The 24,846-nt window shown below is 42.1% G+C and overlaps 1 protein-coding gene across 1 annotated transcript in view; it reads left to right on the top strand.

Annotated features, from left to right (window-relative positions):
* ARHGEF4 (Rho guanine nucleotide exchange factor 4) overlaps positions 1-15,258 on the top strand; it is a 499,313-nt gene extending 484,055 nt beyond the window's left edge. Inside the window, 6 exon segments of the mRNA XM_020967146.2 lie at positions 949-1,181; positions 4,286-4,415; positions 7,293-7,424; positions 10,955-11,198; positions 12,516-12,593; positions 13,508-15,258. Of these exon segments, the coding sequence (XP_020822805.2) occupies positions 949-1,181; positions 4,286-4,415; positions 7,293-7,424; positions 10,955-11,198; positions 12,516-12,593; positions 13,508-13,665 (975 nt within the window). The 3' untranslated portion in view covers positions 13,666-15,258.
* The last annotated feature ends 9,588 nt before the right edge of the window (positions 15,259-24,846 follow it).

Raw genomic sequence — 24,846 nt, forward strand, 5'->3', positions numbered from 1 at the left:
AGTGTTTGTTCAGAAAGAAATCTTTTCTCTTCTGAAACCAGGCTAACTGGTCTTGTGCTCAGAGGGGTGAGAAAAGATGTGGGATCTGGCAAATTAAGAGAACTCTACAAGCTTTGGAGAGAGTGGTTTCAGCTGAATGACTGTAATGGAACCAGGCACACAGATTTGTGATCTCACCCCGCTCCATTCAGTGGCGTGTGAGTAAGAGCAAAGTGGGGAAAGTGGGGAAGGTGATCCAGGGTTAGTTTCCCTACTCCCCAGTTTGTAGACAAAATGTTTCCCAAAGACTCTGATCTCTGCAGTGGCAATAACACAGAATTGTGTCAGGAAGACAAATGTCAAAAATTATAATAATTAATAATCATATTTTACTTCTCTGTAGTACTTCTAACTTTTTTAAAGTGCTGGCATATTTGTTAACTTTTGATCCAAAAAGTGCACAATGTAATGCTTATTAATGAAAAGCTTACCGATTCTAGAAATATGGCTACGCCAATAGCACAAAATTCTGACCTGGTTCCTTGTGGAGAATACTGCATGGCACATCCTCCTTAGAGTGCCACAGAAAATCAAGAGCCTTGGTGGTCCCCAATACCAATCCTATAATGAGGCATCTTCCTACCAACCACACACTTAGTAATCATAGTTGCATTTATGTAACATTTTAAGTGTTGGAAAGCACTTTACAAATATTTCATTCTATCCTCTCAACAATCCTTGGAAGAAGTATATGCTGTTATATCCCCACTTTACAGATGAGGAAACTGAAGGTGAATGAGGTTGGATGAGTTGGCCCGTAAGTGTCTAAGGTGGGAGTTGAACTCAGGTCTTCCTGACTCCAGGTCCAAGTGTACCCTTACCTGCCTTGGCTCTGCATCTGCCTGCTCTGTCACACAAGTGGGGGACAATTATAATGCACAATATGCTTCTTTTTTTCCTCCCTTGCAGCAAAATGATTTCCAGATCTACTCGGAATACTGCAACAACCATCCCAATGCCTGTGTGGAGCTTTCTAAGCTGGCCAAAGTCAACAAGTATGTGTACTTCTTTGAAGCCTGCCGGCTGCTCCAGAAGATGATTGACATCTCCCTGGATGGTTTCTTGCTGACCCCAGTGCAGAAGATCTGCAAATATCCCCTGCAGCTGGCTGAGCTGCTCAAGTACACCAATCCCCAGCATAGGTAAGCTGACCTTGGGTCCACCCTATTGTATTTGGTGTTGCTTTAATTCCATGGTTCCCCTGTCAGTCAATTCCTGCAATAGAGGCATGTTGCCAACCTTTATCCCACCCCCAAAGCCATGAGAGCCAAGGGAAGCTGGATTTCAAATGAGCATCACTGGAGGACACCAGTGATATGGACCATTTACCTGATGGCCTATAGAGATACTAGCAGATTTAGAGAGGAATGGGGAGATCGCAGCAGAAACCTGAGCTCTGAGAAACTCTCTGCCTGGGGCACCATTTCCCATCCAGAAGCAGCCAGTGGCACAAAGGACAGAGCACTGAACCATAGTCAGGAAGATCTGAGTTCATAGCAAGCCTTAGACACTTACTAGCTGTATGATCTTACACAAACCACTTAACCTCAGTCTGCCTCAACTTCCTCAGTTATAAAATGGAGTTAATAATAACACCTATCTCCCAGGGTTATTGTGAGAATCAAATGAGATAATATTTATGAAGTGCTTTGTAGACCTTAAAGCATTATATAAATACTAGCTGTCATCATCATTATTATTACTTAAAGGCAGCCTCAGTTGAATTGTCTTGCCAATTTTTGACTCGTGGTAAAGGGAAGACATGGTGGTACCCATAAGGTAAAGTGGAAAGACCATATTGGAGTTGTTGCCAAGTCAGCCAGCCTTTTCTGAGTGCTGACTGTCTCTCACCCTCTACCTGTCAAACTTGGAGCAAGGAGTGAGTTCCTAGAGACTTTCTATAGTGATCTTCAGCAGAGTAGATTAGTTAACAGGGGCAGGAAGGAATCCAAGTAAAGGTAAGATAACTGGGCTGGTAATGGGTGAACAGAGCTTTAGCAGAATAGGGACAGCTCTGTGGTATGGGTAATCTGAACTTCATGGTTATATCACAGACCAAAAAAGATTGAGCAGCCCTGGCTCAGTGACCTGACTTTGTGGTGTCATACAGTTCCTGCCAGGAGAGGGTCACCCTGACCTTTGGGAAGCCAAGAGTATCCGCAAGAGGAATTTATAATAGGTAGGCCATGTAGAGGAGTCATTAGGAGCCACAGTGATACCACTCAAACACTGGGGCCCAATGAGGATTTACCTTCTCCCTAGGCTCATGTACACTATTAAATTCTGCTGCCCTGTGTTCCAGCCATATAGCCTAGGCCAAGGGTGAGGAACCTGCAGCCTCGAGGCCACATGTGGCCCTCTAGGTCCTCAAATGTGGCCCTTTGACTGAATCCAATCTTCATACAACAGGCTTCCTTCCATAGTCACATCTCTGTATTCCCTTACCTGATTGGCAGGGATTTTGCTGACAATATTCACCAAGAATTATCAAACTCTTGCTTTAGTTCTTTTATGTCAGTCCAGTTTGGCATTTGTTCAGCTCCCAGTTATCCAAATTATGGGTTATCCAGGTGAAAAAGTTGATCCTCCTTCCTTCTTTGAGGTGACCCCCAGAAAGGAAATATTAATATTACTTGGTAACTTCTCTGCTGAACTGTGTGGTATAAAGGTATCAATTTTAACTATTATCCAGAAAGAGGGTTGGGATTATCTGTGGATTCTGCTGAACTGTGCCTGTCTTATTCCCATTTAGCACGGATAACTGAATCAGTTCTGAAATCACTAAGAATTCCATGAAAGTGAAGTAAAGGTATGAAGGAGGAAGTGAGCATGACGTATTGAGGGAATACGGATAAGAGTAACCCACCTGGAATAGAGTATACATGTTTCAGAGTGGTGGGGCACTGAGGTTAGAAAGGTTGGGGAGGACTAGATTATGGAAGAACTTGAATCCTTACTGAAAAGTTGAGTTTGTATATAGTGTATGACAGAGAGCTCCTGCAGGGTTTTGATTAGGGAACGGATAGATAATGAGAAAGGGCTTGAGGTTTAGTGAAACTTCGCCCAAAGCAGAAAAAATCCTTTTGTTTCAATGGGCTCTGAATTTTCCTGAATTGATTTGGCCGATGTTTCCAGCCAATAAAATCTCTCTTGCTAAAGATCCCAGGAGAGCTTCAAGTTGGAACAGTGAGTAAACTATAAAATATCAGAAAACAGTGTAGTAGAACTCTAAAGGAAGGAAGGAAGGAAGCAAGCATTTATTAAGCACCTACTATATGTCAGGCTCTGTGCTCAGCATTTTATAAATATTTATCTTATTTGACCCTCATAACAATCCTAGGAGGTAGGTGGTATTATTACCCCCATTTTGCAGATGAGGAAACTGAGGAAGATAGGGGTTTATGAGACTTGCCCAGGGTCATACAGCTAGGTAGTGTCTGAAGCTGAATTTGAGCTCAGGTTCTCCTGACTGCAGGCCCCTAGTCTGTCCACTGTACCACCTAACTGCACTACACTTGAAATCAGGAAATCTGGGTTTGAAACCTACCTCTGATACTTACAAACTGGCTGTGGGCAAGTCACTTACCTTCTCAGAGACAGTTTCCCTATCTGTAAAAAGAGTGATAATATGAGGGCAGCTATGTGGCCCAGTGGATAGAGCTCCAGCCTTGGAGTCAAGAGGACCTGAGTTCAAATCCAGCCTGAGATACTTGACACTTAATAGCTGTGTGACCCTGGGGAAGTCATTCAATCCCAATTGCCTCACCAAAAAGCAAAATAATAATAATAATAATAATAATAATAAGTGTGCTGTCTATCTCAGAAAGACAGTATAGCATAGTGGGTAGAGCTAGTCTCAAAGCCAGGAAGACCTAGGTTCAAGTTTTACCTCTGAGACACACTGGCTTGTTGAACTTGGACAAGTCATTTATTCTTCAGAGCTCTGGACAACTCTCAAAGACTGTAAACTGCTGAGAAGGTGCCAAACTGCATTGGTGGAGAGAGTTTCCTCAAATGAGAGTCCCCTGTGGCAATGAAATCATAGGCCTAGTCCCTGTCCCTATCTATCTTGCAAATTTGTTCCAAAGAAATCATTTTGCGAACTTTAAAGTCCTACACAAATATGAGTTATTATCATTGAGGCATTTGGGGAAAAATAATGTTTCACAGATTTTAATTCACGATCCTATGATCATTTATATCGCTGGCATGTAATGCATTGCTAATGACACGTATTTTACTTTAGGGATTTCAAAGATGTAGAAGCTGCCTTAAATGCTATGAAGAACGTAGCCCGACTCATCAATGAGCGGAAGAGGAGACTTGAAAATATAGATAAAATTGCTCAATGGCAGAGTTCAATAGAGGACTGGGAGGTAAAATGAACAACTCACCCCTCCAAGTGAATGCTTCTTTTATGAGGAACCTCAGATACTCAGCCTAGCTAAAACCTCACTGGAGGAGGAACCAGATTATCACAAAACCTATGTTAGAAATTGTCATCACCCACCCACATGAAACTTAATCTACTGGAAGAGACAAGACTTACAGGCACATCCCCTAACACACCTCAAATATATGATGGTTTAATAAGGAACTCAATCAGATGTCAATGGTAGAGGGAAGATTCAAATCAGCAAACATTTATTGAACATTTTTTCTGTGCCTTGTTCTAGGTACTCTAGCAAGGCTGGGCCTTATGTTTCTATTTAAATTTCTGTTTTGTTATGGGAGAAATATTTCCCCTCTGAGTTCATGTGGTAGGTAATTGCTGCTAAACATATATTTGCCACAGCACAGAAATTATAGAGGGAAAAATCTAGGTTTTATTATTATGTTCAAGCATGGGTTCAGGCCTCAGAGAAAACCTGAACAACCATGAGGATTCTGACAAGGCTTCTTATAGGCAAAAATGTATCATAGTGACAGAGAAATCATTCTTTTACATATTGCAATCTTGGACATTCCTCTTAGGCAATAAAAGCTAAAGAGATAGTAGATCCACAATCCCATACTTCAATGTCATAAAAGTTGACCATAGTTAAACATTGAGTCGTAATTTCACACTTCCCCTAAGGAAACAAACCTTGTCAAACAAACTTTATGGGTAAACTAAGTCAAGTAGAGATTAAACTACTTCTAGAGGATTCACAAATAGGATAACTGGAAAGGATTTACATGTCACCAAGGAGCCAAGAGAGAGTTGAGATTACTCCTCTGGCTTCTTATCTAAAGAATGTTTAAGGCTCTAAGTAAATTTTCATGTCCTATGGAACAGGTTTTAGTCAGGTGAGGTTATTATTAAGACAGACTCTTAGTTAACTAAAATCTGCAAGTGGAATGACCCTGAGGCCTGAATAACAAAAGGAAATAAAAAATTCCCATAATAGTTTCCAAAGCCAACTGCTTTTTAAAATAAGCCTTCCAGCCTTTATTAAGTCCATTAGCATACTAAACTTAGCTTCCTGGTATGAAATGTAAATGTATTTTCCAAAGGCAATTTCACTTTCACATGCTAACAGGGCTTAAAAAAAAAAAAGGCAGAGTCCTTAAACAAATAAATGATTATGCTTGAGAACAGGAAGTTAAGCAGGAACAGTTTTTCTAATTGTTCTTTTCCCATAGCAGACATTACCTGGTTGATAAATATAATCCATGACCTTCAGTCACTGCATTTGTGCCTCTTAATGGGAAGGTGATGACAAGAAATGCTCTAAGATCACGAAGGCTCTTAATTCTCTTTTTTTTCTGCTTGTCCATTTCTCCATCTCCTATTTATCCTGTGCTTTGAGCAGCACCCAGTCCTAAACTAATTATTGACATTCCACTGACCTTGCTTTTCTTCACTCAGCTGTGAACATTCCTAAAGCTAAAGGCATTGATGCTTGTTATTCAGAAATGCATTTCTGTGTCTTCGAGCAGGGCTAGTCCTCGGTACAATCTACTGTCATGAAGCTGACAAAGTTTTCCTTCCCACCACTCCACTTGCCCTTTGGGGACCTCTCCCACCTGACACTGCTCCTTCCCTCCTGTACCCTCATGTCTCCCTTTGGCTATTTAGAGGCCCTTCCTACAATCCCCAAAATGACTCTTCCTCCTCAGCAGGGACCAAGACTTCCAAATTATCTCATCTGACCCCCCGAACCATGTTTTCATTCTTATAGGACCCTAATACCACCTAGCCAAAGGGTCAGGGAGAAGATGGAAAGGGAGAGAATTAATTCCCTAGTAAACTAATTCACCAGAAGTGTGGATGACTTTTAACAGCTTGATATACTACCTACCCCCACCTCCCCTTTCTGGGGATATTTGCATTTTGGAAGAGCAATCCAGAGAAGGTAATGTTTAATAATAATTTTCTTAAATGACGCTTTAATGGTCTCATTTCTGGTACCATGACAGGATAGATATTGACCAGAGGAAGGGATTACCCAAAACCCATCATCGCATCAGAAGAGCTTCTTGATCGATCTGTGCAGGCTGATCTTATATAGAAGACATATACACGTTTTAATTCTACCCTCAAAAGTTTTTGTGTACTTGAGATGTCCCTCCATTCATTTCTAAGGCTTCATGTTCAAGCAAAAGTTCATCTTTTGCCAAACAGCTTATTTTTTGCCTTTACCCAGTCCCTATGTTGAGGTTTAGGGGTGCTGGGTCCCAGAAATAGTGACACAGGTCCTGTCTCAAAAGAATTTGACACAAGTCTTCTTTCAGCCAAAGACAAGATTTATGAGAACAAAGATCAAAGTGGGAATGATTTGAAGAATCTGCATTACAGGCCAGACTCTTAAGAAATCTGAGCAATTTAATGAAGGGCAAGATGGACCTTATATATAGAAAGACTATGGGAAGGATCTAGGAGTGGCCAGTAGGCTGGGGTGACTGGGAGGTAATAGAGAAGGACCTGGAAGACCTGGGTGCCCCAGATGAACTTGAAGGGGTCAATTAAAGGTGGGAAGTGGCCAGGGCCTAAACCTTAATACCTACATTAGAAAATGTTACCTTTCATATGAAACAAGGAAAGAATGGCATTTGGCAAAATATAATCATATTCTGATTTATGTGGTTTAGATTGTAAGGGATATAGGAGTTAAAAACCATGGGAAGGATTTGTGGTTCAGAAGTTTCTTGGAGGAGGTGAGGAGGGAACCTTGGTGATTCTGGGTTCCCATTTCATTGAACCATTGTTTGGGTCTTCATTGGGGGTAGGGAGGAGTCTGCCTCACAGATCCCTTTTTCACCCGGACCAGGGTGAAGACGTCCTTGCCAGAAGCTCTGAACTTATCCACTCCGGTGAATTAACCAGAATCTCTCAACCCCAAGCCAAGAGCCAACAGCGAATGTTTTTCCTCTTCGACCACCAGCTCATTTACTGTAAAAAGGTAATTGGGGTTGTAGGTCTATACCAGGTAAGTGATTTAGACCTCAGAAATAGTCAGCTATTAAACTCTTGCACTTGGCCTCCTGGCTCCTCCCTTTTCAGTGGGAGGGCCTACTGGCTTTCTCATGGACTAAGTAGATGACAAGCTAATTAGTCAAAGAATGTGTTCCTACCCCTATTCTAGACAGCAGGAGAGGTTGCAAAGGAGGAGTAACATGGCTCTTAATCTCAAGGTGCTCACAATTTATTTGAGACGAGACACAGGATTATAGGAAAATAAATTTAGAACTGGAAGGGACCTTAGATGTCACAAGTCCAACCCATTCAGTTTTACAGTTGAGGTATTGAGACCCAGAAAGATTAAATGGTTTCTCATGATCATGCAGGTAGGACATGGAAGAGCTCAGATTCAAACCCAGTTCTTCTGACTCCCAACCCAGCATTTTCCACCGTCTGTCAATGTCAAACAGTTAAATAATGGTACAAGGTAGTAAATTCTAGGGGTCTGATAAGTGGCATAGACAGTAAGCACCATAGAAGTTCAGAAGGGGAGACCAGTGTGAGCTGGAGTAATGAGAGAAGGTTTCATGAATAAGGTAGAACTTGAGCTAGGCCTTAAAGGATGTACCAGAGTGAGACCTGGGAAAGACCTTAGCTTAAAAAAAAACATCTGCCACTGCATCTGGGGCCATCTCTAGTTGTCCTGGTCTGTATCTTGCCACTGGGCCCAGATGGCTCTGGAGGAGAGAGGAAGGCTGGTGACTTTTCACAGCCCTCCCTCACTGAAATCCAGTCTGTTTGAAAGTCATGGCATCACCTTCCTGATGCCATGGTCCTCTTCAAGAGTGAAGGATAAACAACAACAACAAACATAGGATGTGTAGCATTTTAATAGGTAGAAATGAATGAGTGAGGAATGTATTTCAGGCAGGATAAAGGGTCTAAGCCAATGGTGTCAAACTCAAACAGAAAGGCATCCCTGCAAGCCACTTATTGACTTAGAAAACCACAAATTAACATGATCTGTGTTGTATTTGCATTTTGATTTATTTTGTTAAACATTTCCCAATTACATTTTAATTCTGGATCAGTCTGCAGTGGGGAGTTTTGCCCATGCAGCTGAGTTTCACACCCCTACTCTAAGCAAAAGACCAGAGGCTGGAATGCATAAAGTGAGGCCAGCTGGCTAGGATAACAATCTCCTAAAGGGAAATTAGAGATAAGGTTGGAAAAGCCAGTCAATTATTAATTTAGATAATTATCTTAGTCACCCTTCAGATGAAGATCTGGCAGACTGAAGGTGACTGGTGTTTTTCACTGGATGGTCCTAAATATGCACAGAAATACCAAGAAACCAATAGAAAACGGTCTTGCTTTATGCAAATCTGGTAGATGGGAATCAAATATTAACTTATAAACCACACAATAGGGAGAAGCCACACTGATGGGCACATCTAGACCACTTATACCCAAACATCTATGGATATGTATATGAAGTGTATTTATATCACATAAGAACTTTTTTCTATTATGAAGGACTAAATCAATTAATTACAGGCATCTTTTAAATACAGCTTAGTGGACTTAAGTGTTTGCTTATAGATCATTAGCTCCTCATTATAAAGACTGGTTGACAGGAAAGAGAACTTAATTCAAAAGTGAGAAGAGCCTCTGCCCCTTAAAAGTGAATCTGGAAGCTTCTCAGAAATGAGAGAGTAAATACAGCATTTATTCTAAGAAGATATGTGGCATAGAATGAGCACAGGGCTTGGGAGTCAACAGTGACCTAGATTTTATTCCTGCCTCTGGCATTTATTAGCTATGGGTTCGTGACTGTGGGCCTTAACTTACCTCTCTAAGCTCATCTGCAACATGGGAACAATTATGGGTGCAGTATACCTACCTTGCCAGATTTTTGTGGAAATAAAATCTGATAATGTTTGTAAGGTTTGAGTTTTTTTTTTTAAATTTAGAACATGATACAAATGTCAGCTATCATCATTACTGCTTTAAAGGTAACATTATAGAACATATCTTTTGCATGAAGCAGGGCTCACCCAAAATCAGATGCTGAGTTTCTCCCTGAAATTTCTCTTGAGCTATAATATCTCTCCTGGGCTGAGTCTCTCTCCTCCTGTGCATAATATAAGGAAAGCCTTCCACTAACTCAGATTCTTAACTCTCTGCTACTCGATGAGAAGATATTTCAGATTCTGAACGTGATCAATCAACCAGCAAGGATTTATTAATTATTATTTGCCTAACATCATGCTAGGGTTTGTGGAATAAAATATGGTGTGTCCTCAAAAGTTTTAGGGTAGTTTTAAGCTTTAGTAAGTAGCCTAAAATTGAACTATCACTTTTGGGAAACGGTATAAGGATAAGTTAAGACACAAACTAACAAAATAAGTAGTATTCTGTGTAATAGAATTATTTTATTGCTATCATAAAAGGCTTCTCTGATCAGGTCCTCCTCTGATGCCTTATTGCTTACTGTGGCATGGAGGTGACCCCGGATTTTTGAAGGTATTACCAATAGCACTCAAGTTCCTATGGGACATAAAATCTTAAATTTAGAACCAGAAGGGACCTTAGAGTGGTACAGTGGAAAGAGCAATGGCTCTGGAGTCAAAGGATGCTGGGTTTCAAATCCCATCTCTGTCAAATCATCTAACGTCCCTGAACCTCAGTTTTCTCATCTGTAAAATGAGGTCATTGGACTAAGGTCCCTTCTAGCTCTAGACTTATGAGATGATAAATAAAAGTGAGAGGGCTTCAGTGAACATAAAGTGTTGTAAATATTTAAGGTGACTTCTGTTTTTCATAGGACAGGCATTGGCTTAGCTGTTTGGTTTGGGGGTATAAATATTGGAGACAGAACACAAACCATGACTTTCACCCAGCCAGTGAAAAGCATCTGCTTGTGGGAATCTGTTACATGCAGAGCCCAGAGGCAGCATGGGATAGTAGGAAAAAAACCCAAGACTTGGAATCAGGAGACCTGGGTTCAAGTCAAGACCTGACACTTATGATCTATATAATCTTAGCCTCGGTTTCCTCATCTCAGATTCCCCCCTCAAAATGGGGGAAATAATGCTTATATCCTACCTCACCAGGCCCCGTTAGGATACATGGAAAAAATAGCTCCTACCTTTGTTTTCTGCCAATGTAAACCAGAAGATCATAGAGTCATAGATTGAAATGTAGAATGAATCTTGGAGGCATCTAGTCCATTGTACAGTTGAGGAAAATGAGGCCCAGAGAAGATTTGCCTGGGGAAAGAGGATATGAACCCAGGCCCTCTGACTTCAAATCTGGAACTCTTTCCACTGCACCCCAATGATTTCCTTAGGAATGACACATGGAATGACACAAGAATATGAAGCAAACCTATTCTTCCACATAAAATGACCTTGTATCAAGGATAGGCACCAACGGGAGGTCAGTCTGGGGTGGCTCCTCAAAGTTAGTTGGTCTGAGTCGAGCCATGAAGAATGTGCCCTCAATGCCCCCACTGTGTATGTCTTCCAGGACCTTCTCCGGAGGGACATCTTGTACTACAAGGGCCGAATCAACATGGATGACATGGAGATCGTGGATTTGGAAGATGGGAAGGACAAGGACTTTAACATCAGTGTCAAAAATGCCTTCAAGCTTCATTGCAGCTCCACTGATGAAAGCCATCTCTTCTGTGCTAAGAAACCTGAGCAGAAATTGCGATGGCTCAAGGCCTTTGAGAATGAGAGGAAACAAGTCCAGCTGGACCAGGAGACAGGTATGACCCAGCTCCTGCCCCTATCTCCCTGCACCAGCCCAGCCCCTGACATGCACACATCTACTTCTTGGTCAACACACTTCTATTAAGCACCCACCCTGTGCTAAAGTACAACCTAACCTCACTCTCCTATTCAAATCTTCAAGAGCTTCCTCTTGCTTTTGGGATAAAATATGAGCTCCTCTGTTTGGCATTTAAGGAAGGAAATGAGCCAGACACTGTTTGGCCTGGAGAGTACAAAACAAAAATGAAATAGGGAGTTCCTGCCCTCAAGGAGCTTACATTCAAATAGAGACAGAAACATGGACACATATTGGCTTAGGTCATTTTAGGGGGAGGCACCAGGAGCTGGAAGGTGAAGGACAAACAAGAGAGACTCATGCACTTGTCATAGAGTCATAGACTGAAATGTAGAATGAATCTTGGAGGCATCTAGTCCATTTTACAGTTGAGGAAAATGAGGCCCAGAGAAGGTTTGCCAGGGGAAGAGGATATGAACCCAGGCCCTCTGACTGTGGTTATTGAGATAGATTGTGGCATAGGAGATGGCTATTGAGGTAGATTACGTGGCATAGCATATAAGTACTTGAGGAACTTAGAGGGAAAAAAAGGTCAGTTTGGGCTGATGGTAAGAGGAGAGTCCTCCTGTGGGAGAAGAAACCAGCCAAGCTAGGGAAGGGAATAAGAGAATTTAGACCTACATACATCCATCAAAAAGAGATGGTTCTCTAGAGGTAGAGGACCATCAAGGGATCAAGTTTTCACCTAATTTTTTTTTACTCCAAGTACAAAAGAAGTTGAGGGTGCTAAAGTATAATCAGTAATATCTTTCCACATCATTCTACTGTAGTGTATTTTTAAAGTGATTCAGTTCACAAATATCTGGGTTAAAGGCAGCTTTTTAGAAGAATCACATTGACCATGTAAAACAAGAGACACTTCTTCCCTCTATCATCCATCTTTTTGGTTTTCTGAACCTCAATCTTCTCATCTGTAAAATCGCCAAAATCATAATCACATGACCTACCTCAAGGATGAAAGTGCTTTTCACACCTTAAAGCACAATAGAAACATGTAAGGTATAAGGAGAAGAAAAAGGAGGTAGAAGCTACATGAAGGTAGAAGGAAAAAAAAGAATTGAGATTTTGCTTAGAAATAAGGAGAAATATGGGGGTCATGGAAAATTATTTAAGGCATGCTGGAGTTGGTCCAAAGTTATAATGACCTGGTCCTCTGCATGCCTCTTGACTGCTTTAGCTATATGGGAGATGAAGTCTCCCATAGATATCCTCTGACCTCATCTCTGTTCTCCCACAGGCTTCTCCATCACAGAGGTACAGAAGAAACAGGCCATGCTAAATGCAAACAAACAACAGTCCAGTGGGAAACCCAAAGGTGAGTGAAGAGCCAGCAGAACTGCCCTGTGTTCTAAGCCGTCGAACTTGCCCCTCCTCCCGCCCCACAGCCCTAGCCCATCAACCATGTATCTCCCTGTCTCCCCAAGACAAAGTCACTAAAACTTGCCACATCCTTTCTCATTGACCTTTTTACATTATATTATCGCAGGAGTCATAGAAGTCAGTTTTGCTAAACTTTTAATATTATAGGTCAGCCTCATTTCAAGCAAACCCAATATATTTTTAACCCCCCCCTCAACAAGTAAGCTTGGATGTGGAAAGGATGACAAAAATATATACATGACACATGTGTGTATTACATATACAAAATATTATATAAAATATAAAACACCCTATTATGTTTAATATATTTAATATATAATAATTATATAATATACACGGGGGGGTGTATGTATATGTGTGGGTAGGTGGGTGTATGTGTGTATACTAAAGGATTCAGAGGAGGGTTCCTTTGGCAAATTCCCCTGCTGTATCCTGTTATATTCATAGAATCCTCGAGATCAGATTTTGAGCCAGAAGGACCTTAGAGATGATCCAGCCTAAAACTCTCATTTTGTCAATGAGAAGTGATTCTAGAAAAGGGAAGTGATTTGCCCATGGTCTCACAGGTAGTAAGTAGCAGAGCTAAGATCTGAACCCAGAACCTCTGACTCTAGATGAGGGCTCTTTCCTCTCAGACCACATAGACTCTTCTTTCCATCAGAAAGGTCCCTCCAACTCTAGGTGGGGGTTTGCATATCTCTGTGACCTTGGGCAAATCACTTCCCTTCTCAGCTTTCTCATCTGTAAAATGAAGGCGTTGGGTCAATCAGTATCATATAACAAAGTCCCTGCCAGCTAAAAAACATTCTATGACTTTTTGAGGGGTTTTTTTCTTCTTCCTTTTGACAGCCGTGAATCGGCCTTACTATGACTTCCTGATGCGCCAGAAGCATCCCACATTGCCCGCCAACCTCCCGCAGCAGCAAGTCTTCATGCTGGCTGAACCCAAGCGGAAGCCATCAAACTTCTGGCAGAATATCAGCAGGCTGACCCCCTTTCGCAAGTGAACAGCTGGAGGGGGTGGCCCCTGTGCCCGTGCCTCAACATCTCCCCTCTCCTCCCCCCTTCCAATAAAGCACTTTAAGGATCGGCTCAAATGGACTCATCACCGGCTCCTCCAGCCCTCTCTGCTTCCTCCATTCCCAAGACTCACTCCCCCTCACATCCCCAGCCCTACATCCTTCCTCTCCCTATTTATTTTGCAAACTGAATTCTCAAGTGGGGGAGGCAGCAATTTGGTGTCACTGGGGTTGGTGCCTTTTTTGTTGTTTTACTTCCTCAACATGAAGGGCAAGCTGGGGAGATTATCCTAAACCAGACCATGGACCACCCAAGGAGCCTCTTGCATCGACTGGCCTTCGTGTTGGATCTTTCTTGGCCACCCTACCAGCAACACCCCTTTGCCCCCCCCCCCAAGCTGGGGGCACGGGGCTGCTCTCATTCTCTCCCCACAACCGTTTGCCCACCAGAAGGACTCCAACTTTTAACTGGTTTGGCCACCATCTTGACCTTCCTCACTGTCCCTGAGGAACCCCTCTGGAACAACATCTGGCACTGACTGAGCATGCTCAGAACTATGGGTTTTCACTGACTTGACTTCTATCCTGTGTTTCAGGTTTTTGTTGTTTCATTCAAGGGTCAATCCCAGGCTCCTTCCTCTTTGGAAATTCTCCTGTGGCCTCGAAGTGGTTTCTTAGCAGGTGTAACCAATCATTTGGCCTTCTTTTCTGTCTGCCTAGATAAGGCTTGTATATGTCTCACTGACCCTTGTTACCTTCTTTCTGGCTTTCCCCGGCTATGGGGTGAGCCTCTCCCCAGTCCATGTTGAATGGTACCATTCAGCTGCCGCATGGAGTAAAGTTCAACAAACCTAGTTTCTGATGTGTTTTTCCCCTCCTTTGAGTTAGGTAAAGTAGGAAACAGGAATACTGTGCCTAAGCAAGTCTTGTATCAGAGCTGTTCTTGACTTTCTATCCCATAACCTTCATGACATTGCTCCTGCCAATTCATTCCTCAACTCTGCTCCAGTCCTGGCCAATGAAAATGCCCTCTTCATTTGTAATGTGTTTATTTATGGTCAAAAGAAAACAAAAACAAATACAGTTAGCTGTGTATTTTGTAAAGGTTTGTAACCTGTCTTGTCAGCTGTTGGTGACTCTCATGCCTGTTTCCGTTATTTTTTGTTGTTGATGTTGTTGGTTTTTCGAGGGTGGGGGGAGGGATTGGGTTGATTTTCTAACAAAGGAGGAAAAGAATTGATTTAATCCTTGGTTAGTTACAGAAAAAGATTTGCCTTACCATAGTGAGAGCTAGAAGCCATAATGACTGAATTCTGTAGCGCCCAAGGCATTTGGGGAGGTGGGAGTCAAACACAGTCCTAGAAGAGATGACTTTTGGAGGCTGATACGGGCTTCCACCCGGTGGGAAGCAGAGGGGGTTTGAGATGCTGGTGGTGACAGCTGGTCATTGAGCTTGGATTTGGATGTCCAAGTATACCATGAATTCAGTATAGCATGTAAAAAAAAAAGTCATTCTTGCACTATGCCTTTCTCCGAACCAGAGGCGACATTTAATTTCATAAAGAAACTTCTGAAAAGTGACATGCCAGTCATCGTGTTTCTGTCTTTCCTGTTGGTGTTTGTGTTTTCTCCGATGCTTGGCCTTCCTCCCTTCTCGTGAATATCCCTTTCTCCCTATGACCCTTGAATGGTCACATGCCAATGTCTATTGAGACACCATTCTGGTAAATAATCTGTCCTCAAGCCAATCCATCAAATGTTCATTGAGTCCCTACTGCATGTCCATTCCTGTGCTACGCAATTTGAGGAAGACAAGCTGCAAGCCATGGCTCTATACCCCGAAGGAGATAAGATTGACACACATGAAGCAGTTAAATAAAATAGAAAGAAGCATTTGATTAAGTGCAAAAAAGTGTCACAGAGAGATAATCCTTTTAAAATCTCAGAAGAGGGACAGATGGCTACTGGCTGGAGAGGTGTGGGGGAAGCTTCATGGATGAGGTGGGAACTGAGGCAAGTCTTAAAAGGTGTGTCAGATTTGGAAAGAGAAGATTATTCCAAGCAGCCATGCAGAGGGAGAGAGGAAATCCCATGAGCAAAGGCCCAGAGACAGGAATTAGCCTGGTATGTTCAACCAGCTGAGCCTGCCTGAAACAGAGAATCCATGTAGGCAAGTAGTGGGAGGTAATTTGAATCAATTGCACAAATTAGTTGAGGCCATATTTCAGAGGACCTTGAATGCCAACCTAAAAAACAAAAAAACATGGAGCAGTAAGTAGCCGTAACAGGTTTTGGAGCAGGGGTGACATCAGGAAAGCAGTGCATTAGGAGGATTAATCTTGGAGTCTTAGCCTTGGAAAGGACTTCAAGGTCTAACTTATACTTAATTGGGAATCCCTACATCCCTCAGAAGGAATCCAGCCTCTGCTTAAAGACTTCCACCGATAGGTGTTCACCACCCTGTGAGGCAGCACATTTTACTTTGGGACCACTGTAATACTTCGCAAGCTTTTCCTCAAATTGAGCCATAATTTACATCCCTCTAACTTTCACGCATGATGGTATGTTTCCCATCAACATATTTCCCCCCAGCAACAACTAATAATTCTTTGCTAAGAAGCCCTCTATTAGGGTCTCGTTAAAGTAACTAAAACTTTTTTTTAATCACATGAATAAAATATTTTAAACACATTTGAACAAAGCAGAAATGTTTTCAAACATGAGATTTTGAAGGGTTTTTTTTTTCTTTCTATGTATGAGTATACCATACAGCATCACATACAGCTCCTGAAGAGGAACAGGTATGCAGGATGGGGAGAGGGGGCTATGGAGAGATCATACAGGAGGCTTTTGCATTAACTCAGGCATAAGTGATAAGGGCCTGGACTAGGATCTGGTGGCAGGCACAGAGAGAAATAATGACTTGCATTTTAACACAGCACCTTAAGGTTTGCAAAGTGATTTATACAAATATCTCATTTTATCTTCACCACCACCCTGCAAGGTAGCTGCTGTTATTATCCACGTTTTACAGATAAGGAAACTGAGGTAGACAAAATTTAAGCGATTTCCCCAGGGTCAAATAAAGTGATTCAGGTCAGATTAGTGTCCAGATCTTCCTGACTCCAGATCCAGCACTCTACTCACGATGCCATCTAGTAAATGATTTATGGTTCATCAGTCTATAGAGTCCTAAGGATCTGTCTTGGTCCTTGACTAATCCATAGGAATGAATGATTTCCTTGGTGCCAATCTTGAAATAGTCAATTCCATTTCAGAAAATCAGCACCAGAAGACATCACCTTGAATTAGCTCCACTATTTCACTTAAAGAACACTATTTACGGGCAGTTAGGTGGTGCAGTGGATAGAGCACTGGCCCTAAAGTCAGGAGGACCTGAGTTCAAATGTGACCTCAAATCCAAACACTTGACACTTACTAGCTGTGTGACCCTGGGCAAGTCACTTAACCCCAATTGTCAAAAACAAACAAACAAAAACAAACCAACTATTTATTTACTACCAACTATGTTCTTGGGCCTATAATGTGAAGAGTTGAAAAAAGCCTAAATTTCCTTGACTTCAACAAGTTTATAGTCTAGTTAGAGGGAGTGAAAAGTAACACAGAAAAAAGGCTAAGTGATAGGATTATAAGTGCACCACTTCTCCGCTGAATTCAGACAAGGAGGGGGGGAATAAAGTGGATTGCATAGTCAAGGAAGGCTTCCTGGCGGAGATAGGACTTGGCTTGGGCCCTGAAGGATAGGTAGGATTTGAATAGATAAAAAAGATGAATTATGGTGTGGAGAGTACTGCAGGTAAGGAAACATCAGGAACCAAAGTAGGGGAGGTAGAAATGAGCATGGTTTTTCACAGGGACAAGTGAGATTTTCTTTATTTTTTTTAATAATAATTTGTTTTTCTCTCCAATTACATGTTAAAACAATTTTTAGCATTTTTTAAAAGTTCTGAGTTCCAAATCCTATCCCTCTCTTCTTTTCTCTACTCCCCCTTCCCTGAGACAGTAAGCAATCTGATATAGGTTATACATGTTCAATCATGTAAAAAACAACAAATGAGGTTTCCTTGAATGGAAAGTTGAGAAATAAAACTGGAGAGGAAGGGGCCAGATGTGGAGAAGCACAAGCTGAATGCCAGGCTAGAAGTTTGCCCTGTAGACAGGGAGGAGCTATTGGTTTTGAAACATCTAAATTGGGCTGCAGTTGGTTTACCACAGCCCTAGCACGTACTAATGTCAGGCCTAGATCCCTGCTGGGATAGGATAGAAATAATAGCTTACATTTATAATAAAACACTTTTTACAAAGCACTTTCACCATAACACTATGGAGTAGTCAGCAGATGTACTATTATCCCTATTTAACAACTGGGAAAACTGGGGTACAGAGGTTAAGTGCCTTGCCAATGATCACAGAGCTAATAACTATTAAAACAGGAATGTAAATCCTGGTCTTCTGACTTCAAGTTCAGTGTTCTTTTTATTCCACAAGCTGCCTCCCAGGAATGAATTAGAATTATAGCACCAGATCCAGAGTTTTGAGACCCGCCCACTGACAGGTGAACGACAACTACCGGAGGCAGCTAGCACAAAGAAAGCCCAGAGGTTCATAATCCAAGCAATTAGCCCACAACCCCAGCCCCATTCTGTCTCTGTGACTCTTGTTACCACTTTTCCCTTTCAAAGTTGCCCTTAACTTGATTTCCTCTGTATGCAAATGTTGGGGGTGGAGATGGGGTGGGGAAGAACTAAGGTACAAATGTATGATTTTTTTCATTACCCATTTCCCCATCTTATATATGGCCAGCCTGTCTCCCAGCACACACTGATCAGGAATGAGTGTGTGTCTGAGTAATAAAGTGATGCGAGTTCCTAGTATAAATATCAACAAAAACCATTCCAGAGCCCTCTGGGACTCCTGTAAAGACAGAAAGTCAATACTTACTAGCTACATGTAAATTTTTGAGAGTAAAGATTGTATATTTTGTATTTGTAACCCGGTGCCTGGAACAGAGCATGGTGCACAGTAGGTGCTCTTTAAATGCTTGTTCATATATGATTAGGTGTGTACCTACATGCACATATAGCTTTTGAGATAGCATATCATTTCAGAAACATGGCACAGTGTATAGCAGACTGGCTTCACAGTCAAGAAGACCTGGGTTCAAGTCCTGCTTCTGACATACTTGGTTGTGTGATCAAGTCACTTAACCTCTTCTGTACCAAGCAACTATGACTACAGGTTGTACAACAGTTGCTTATATATATTGGTAGGGTGAGTTTCCTCACCAGAATTCCCTACACCAGTAAAATCACAGGTCTATACCAAAAAACAAAGTGTGTGGTGCACCAGACACCCTGCTTTCAGATGCCAGTCAGGCCAAGGACATCCAAGGTACAGACCTCTAAACCCCAGCCAGACCTCTACAGAAGCTTGAAGTCTGTCTGGTGATTCTTTACTTAATCTTCCTTCTTTTCCTCCTTCCTTCCCCCTAGGATCATGGGTTCTCAACCTTTTCTATGTCATGGGCCCCTTGGGCAGTCTAGTGAAGCCTATGGACTTCTCAGAATAATGTTTTTAAATGTATAAATACATAGAATTATAAGGGAAGCTAATGGTGTTGAAATTCAGTTATCAAAAGTTTGGGCTTTTTTTTTAGTTCAGGACCCCAGGTTAATTCAATTCAAATCAAATCAGTTAAGTTCTAACACTGGAGATACAAGGATAAAAATAAAACAATTCCTGCCCTCAAGGAACTTACTTGCCCTCTACTTGGAGAAAAGGATCATACCATATGCCATACATACAGATAAGCAAAATACAAAGTAAGGAGTCAAGAGTATCAGATAAAAATCAGAGAAATCAGACAAAGTCTTCTAGGAATATTTGGGGGAGAAGGAGCACTTTCAGCTGGAGAACTCACTGAAGGCTTCACAGAGGACATATGCTGGGTTCCAATCTTTCAACAAATCCTTGACACAGAGTTGACTGGTAACTATAGAGTTAAGCGTTCACACTTGGGGAAGCTGTGATCCCTTGCAAATAGGCAGCACTCCTGATGATGCTCTTAACGACAGCCATCAAGACCCAAAGGGACTGGGCTATTTGTTCTACCTACCAAAAAGGCAGACCTGTCCCTCACCAGCGTATGAGTTCAATTTAAGGTTGTTCAAACCATTTCACAGGACCTTTCCTCTACAATCCACATGCTACTATGCGTGCCTATTCTACTACATTTGTCTGTGTGTCTGTATGTATGTGTCTGCTGTGTTTACAATCACCTGATTGACCAAAAGGTACAGAGAATATGTACAAGATCCCACTGTGTTTATAAAACCAGTATTTAAGTCCCTTAAAAAAGCAAATACCTCTTAAAGACTCTCTTCCAATCAGATGTCTCCATTGTATTTACCAAAATCATCCAAGATAGCTTGAAAGATAAAACAATAGGGATGTCTTTGATTTCCCTCATTACTAATGTCAAGTAGGCATACAACAAGGAGAGATAGGATTACCAAAGGCGTCCAGCACTTTCATGGAGGAGGTCTAGTGCAGAGTCCAAGTCAGAAAGGGGCTCCCTGTGGATGTTGAGGTCCTCCAGGTATTATTTGTGGATGACCTTGTACTGATTGTGTGGAGCCCAGGAACACTGAAGGAACTTCTCAATGACATCCAAGATTATTCAAAAGAATTTAGCCCAACTATCCATACAAGAAAGACCAAGTGGATAAAAAATACTTACTGGCAAAAGTATGAATAGTTGGATAGATAACCTAGTTGGGGTTAGTTGGGATCCCACAGACCACTGGATAGGTATAATCTGTGGCTAGGCAACTGAGATAAGCTTAGTGAGTCAAACTGGAATCTAACTTGCAAGATTGGTTTATCAACACCATGCTCTAGCCCAGCAATTGAAAAACTACTGCCTGAGGGCCAAATCCAGTCCATAGCCTGTTTTCATATGACCCAGGAGCATCAATCAAGTTTACTTTAAAATGTTAAGAACCGACAGCAGTCGAAATTTAGCCACTGGGCTGTAAAATGCTGACCCCTGTAGTCTAGCCCAATAAATATATCTGGGATAGATACTACACAGGTACAATGAGCTTGGCTAAGTACTAAACAAGAGGAGAGGGACAGGCTGGATAGATTTGGGGAAATTACAAAGTTCATTTAATGATCATAAACTTCTCTCGGAAGCAAAGGCCTATCATTTTAACATCAATTCTTCTGATGATGTTGTATGACTACAATGGAAATACCATACTTAGCTGTCTAAAGAATTTAAACTGAGCATCACTCAAAGGGTAAGGGAGAAATATATGGTGAACATCAGCAGGCTATCACACATTATAAATGAAAAATTATGCAATAGAAGTAGTATAAAGGATATCATCAAAGAAATGCATGCTGGGGAAAAAATGACGGACTCGTCACATAGTAAAAGCAAAGGACAATCAATGGAAAACCCATGTGCTCCTGTGGTAAGATAATGCAAGGAAGTCCCCAACCACATTGGACAGGCCCCTGTGATTAATTTTTGGGGGAGTATGGCTGAATCATTCATATAAAATAAGTGATAAGAATAGGTTACAATCTTCATATGGAGAAATGCCCTCATCATTGGGATTACTGATCCCAGTTAGCGTATACTAGAACATTACTAGGGAGGATCATATTGGTGGGCCCTTTGAGTACTGCCCTTCCATCTACCAAGATAGCACTTCTGTCATTTGAGTTATTTCTCCAAGCCCACCAGTTGGACACATCATAGTAGGGTTTGTTGAGACAAGGGGTACCATATATGGCTGTGCAACTGAGCTAGGCTCAGTGTGTTAAACTGGAATCTAACAGGCAACCTTGGTTTTATCGGCAACATGCTCTAAACCAGTCTTGATACAAGACACAACGTGCATGAAATTACACATAAAAGATATATGGGAAATAATCTCTCAGAAAAAGAGGTGTTACTGGGAAGCTGCAGTACCTTGGAAAAAACACTGGCTTTAGAGTCTAAAGAACTGGATTTAAATTCTGCCTCTAACACAGAGTACCTGTGTGACCTTGAGCAAATCACTTAACCTCCCTAGACCTCAGTTTCTTTATCTGTAAGATTAGGTGACTGGACCAGACAGCCCATGAGGGCCCTTTCAGCCCTAGATTTATAATCCTATGGCAGCCTGCTAAAAGGTATGCCTGCAAACAATCAGAATACTACTTTTAACTACAGGTAAACGTAAGCTATTATCTCCCACACAATACTGCTGACAAGAAAGCAGGAGTCTCAGGACCTACTAACCTTCTATGGAGTGTGAGGGCCAAGACTTTCCTCCTTCTAAGAAGCTGGGTGTGAGCTGGCCAAAGCAGCCCACTGTCAGGCAGAAACGAGCTGAGGAAGGTCATAAAGTGAAGTGACTTTCTCACCTCTATAATTTTCTTAGGACCCCACAGGTAAGAAAGACAGGCCTGCAGATTTATGGGCATTAAGTCATTATCCTTTCCCAAAAATCTTTCACTCACCAATTGTTGCCTAGAACTCTCAACCAAGTCCTTCATTCTAGTCACAAACAAGGCTTAAAATGAAAATTCACTGGCCCAGGGGCTTTCAGATTCCTTCACACTAAGGTGTAAATGACAAATAATAGTATGATTATTCTAGGGTGGAGAAGTGGAAGGAAGAGAAGATACTGAGTGCCTGAAATTTGGAGGAAGGCCAACAAAAGGGGAAAATGTATTCACTGAAACTTCAATGACTTCATAATTTGGCAGGTCAGTGGAGCTCAATCAACCATAATCCACAAGGAAAGAATGGCCGCAAGGTGAGCCAAACTTCAGGAGGATGACAATGCTAGTCAGGAGAAAGTTTAAGATTAGGTCAAGATCAGTTAGCATTAACAGAAAGTCATTAGTCATTGGTATATTGCAGAATATCCCGGGGGTTGGGGAGTGGGGCAGAAGAGAGATGATGAAAAAGGATGGCACAAGGAAAAAGAGAGAAAGAGGGGGCAGATAGGTGGTGCAGTGGATAGAGCTCAGGCCTTGGAGCCAGAAGGACCTGAGTTCAGATCTGGTCTCAGACACTTGACACTAGCTGTGTGACCCTAGGCAAGTCACATAACCCCGACTACCTCACCAAAAAGAAAAAAAAGAGAGAAATGCTACCAAGTTCCTGCAGCAGACTCCAAGTTGAGAACACACACACACACACACTCTCTCTCTCTCTCTCTCTCTCTCTCTCTCTCTCTCTCTCTCTCTCTCTCTCTCTCTCTCTCTCTCCCTCTCCCTCTCCCCCAAGCCACAAAAATCATCATAAAGCAGAAAATCAACAAATGACAGGCAGATACTGCATTTGGGTCCTTGCCTCCAGTACTTCAGAGTATAAGATAGATGCCGTTGGCACAGTGGATAGAACACTGAGCCAGGAGTCAGCAAGAGTTCAATCTGGCCTCAGACACTTCCTTAGCTGAATGACCTTCCTTCCTCAATGAATTCAGTACATGACTCAAAACTTTGCTAGGGGATTTCAGTATACATAATGATTCTTCAACACCCTAACCAACTCAGTTCCTCAATCTGTTCACTTCCCATGAGCTATCCCTCCATCCCAACTAAAACCACACAAAATGTCAGACCCTTAATTTTGTTGTAACCCACAAATATACCATCTCCAAGTTCAAGAACTCTAAAATCCCTTTACCTAAGCATAACCTATTGGCTGTTCACTTCTCCCTTTGCCTTCCCTTACCAAACCCTCCTTTTTACCCACACCATGATCTCCAATCCCTTGTCCCTTCAATTCTATTTCCCCCATCACTTTCCCCTTTGATGAACCAATTCAACTCAACACTGTTCTCTTCTCTTGAATCCCTAGCCCCCTGATCATTTTCCCAATTACAACTTGACAAGCCTCAACCTTGGATCACTCCCACAATTTTGCCACACACACTGCTGAGCAAAGACAGAGAACATCACACAACCTTTCTGACCGAGTCCAACTACAGATGTGTTACACAATCTCAACTGGGCCCCCATTGCTGCTGGGCAATCCTAACTATGCCTCCCCTATCAACTCAAGATCCCCCTCTCCATAGCAGCTTTTCCAAATCTTTTCATTCCTTCTCAAAACTCTCATGGCTCCCCTTCCCCCTACTCTCTTAGCTGACAATAGTTTACCAAAAAAAATTGAGACCATCTGCCATGAGCTCCCTCTTCTCCCTTCTTCCTCATATCCTATCACTCGGATGGCTTCTACTACTCTCTCCTCTTCCACCCATCTCACATGAAGTGGCCTTACTCCACACCAAGGCTAACCCCTCTACCTATTCAAGCAACCTCATTCCAATCCAACTCCTCTAACAGAATACCACTTCTATCATCCCCATGCTATCACTTTCAATCTGTCTACTGGCTCATTTCTTACTGCCCACAAACATGCTCATGTTTTCCTCATCCCCAACCCCACTAAATTCTCACCTGATCCATCACTGCTATTGTCCCTTATCTCTTCTAAGCTTTATAGCTAACCTCTGGGAAATTACCATCTACAATAAGTGCCTCAACTCCCCTCAACCCTCTTCTTAACCCCTTACAATCTGGTCTCTGACTTTATAATTTCCCCCAAAACACTCTCTCCAATTACCAACGACCTCTTAGTTGCCTTTGCAGCCTTTGACACTATTAATCACCCTCTCCTCCTTAATACTCTATTCTCTCTCTTTTCAGGACATCACTCTCTCCTTGTTCTCCTCCTACTTAAGTGACTACCCCTTCTCAGTCTCCTTTGCTCATCCAGATCACATCCTCTACCGGTAGGCATTCTTCAGAGTTTTGTCCTGGGCCTGTTTCTCTTCTCCCTCCACCCTACTTCACTTAGTGATCTCATCAGCTCTCATAGATCTATTTAACATCCCTAAGCTGATGATTCTCCAATCTACTTATCCTGCCCCAGCCTTTCTGCTGACCTCCAATCTCACATCTCCAACTGCCTTTTTGGCCATCTCAAACAGGATATCCAGCAGATATCTTAAACTCAGTATGTCCACCAAGTTTCTAATATGGGCCTAAGTTTCCTCCTCAGTTTCACCTGCTGCATCTATTTCACGGTGGCCGTGAAAGTGCTACAACATAGTTTAAAAGTACCATGTAAATTTT

This window comes from Phascolarctos cinereus, unplaced genomic scaffold (assembly GCF_003287225.1).
Source record: "Phascolarctos cinereus isolate Bilbo 61053 unplaced genomic scaffold, phaCin_HiC Scaffold_726;HRSCAF=1367, whole genome shotgun sequence".
Lineage (NCBI taxonomy): Eukaryota > Metazoa > Chordata > Mammalia > Diprotodontia > Phascolarctidae > Phascolarctos > Phascolarctos cinereus.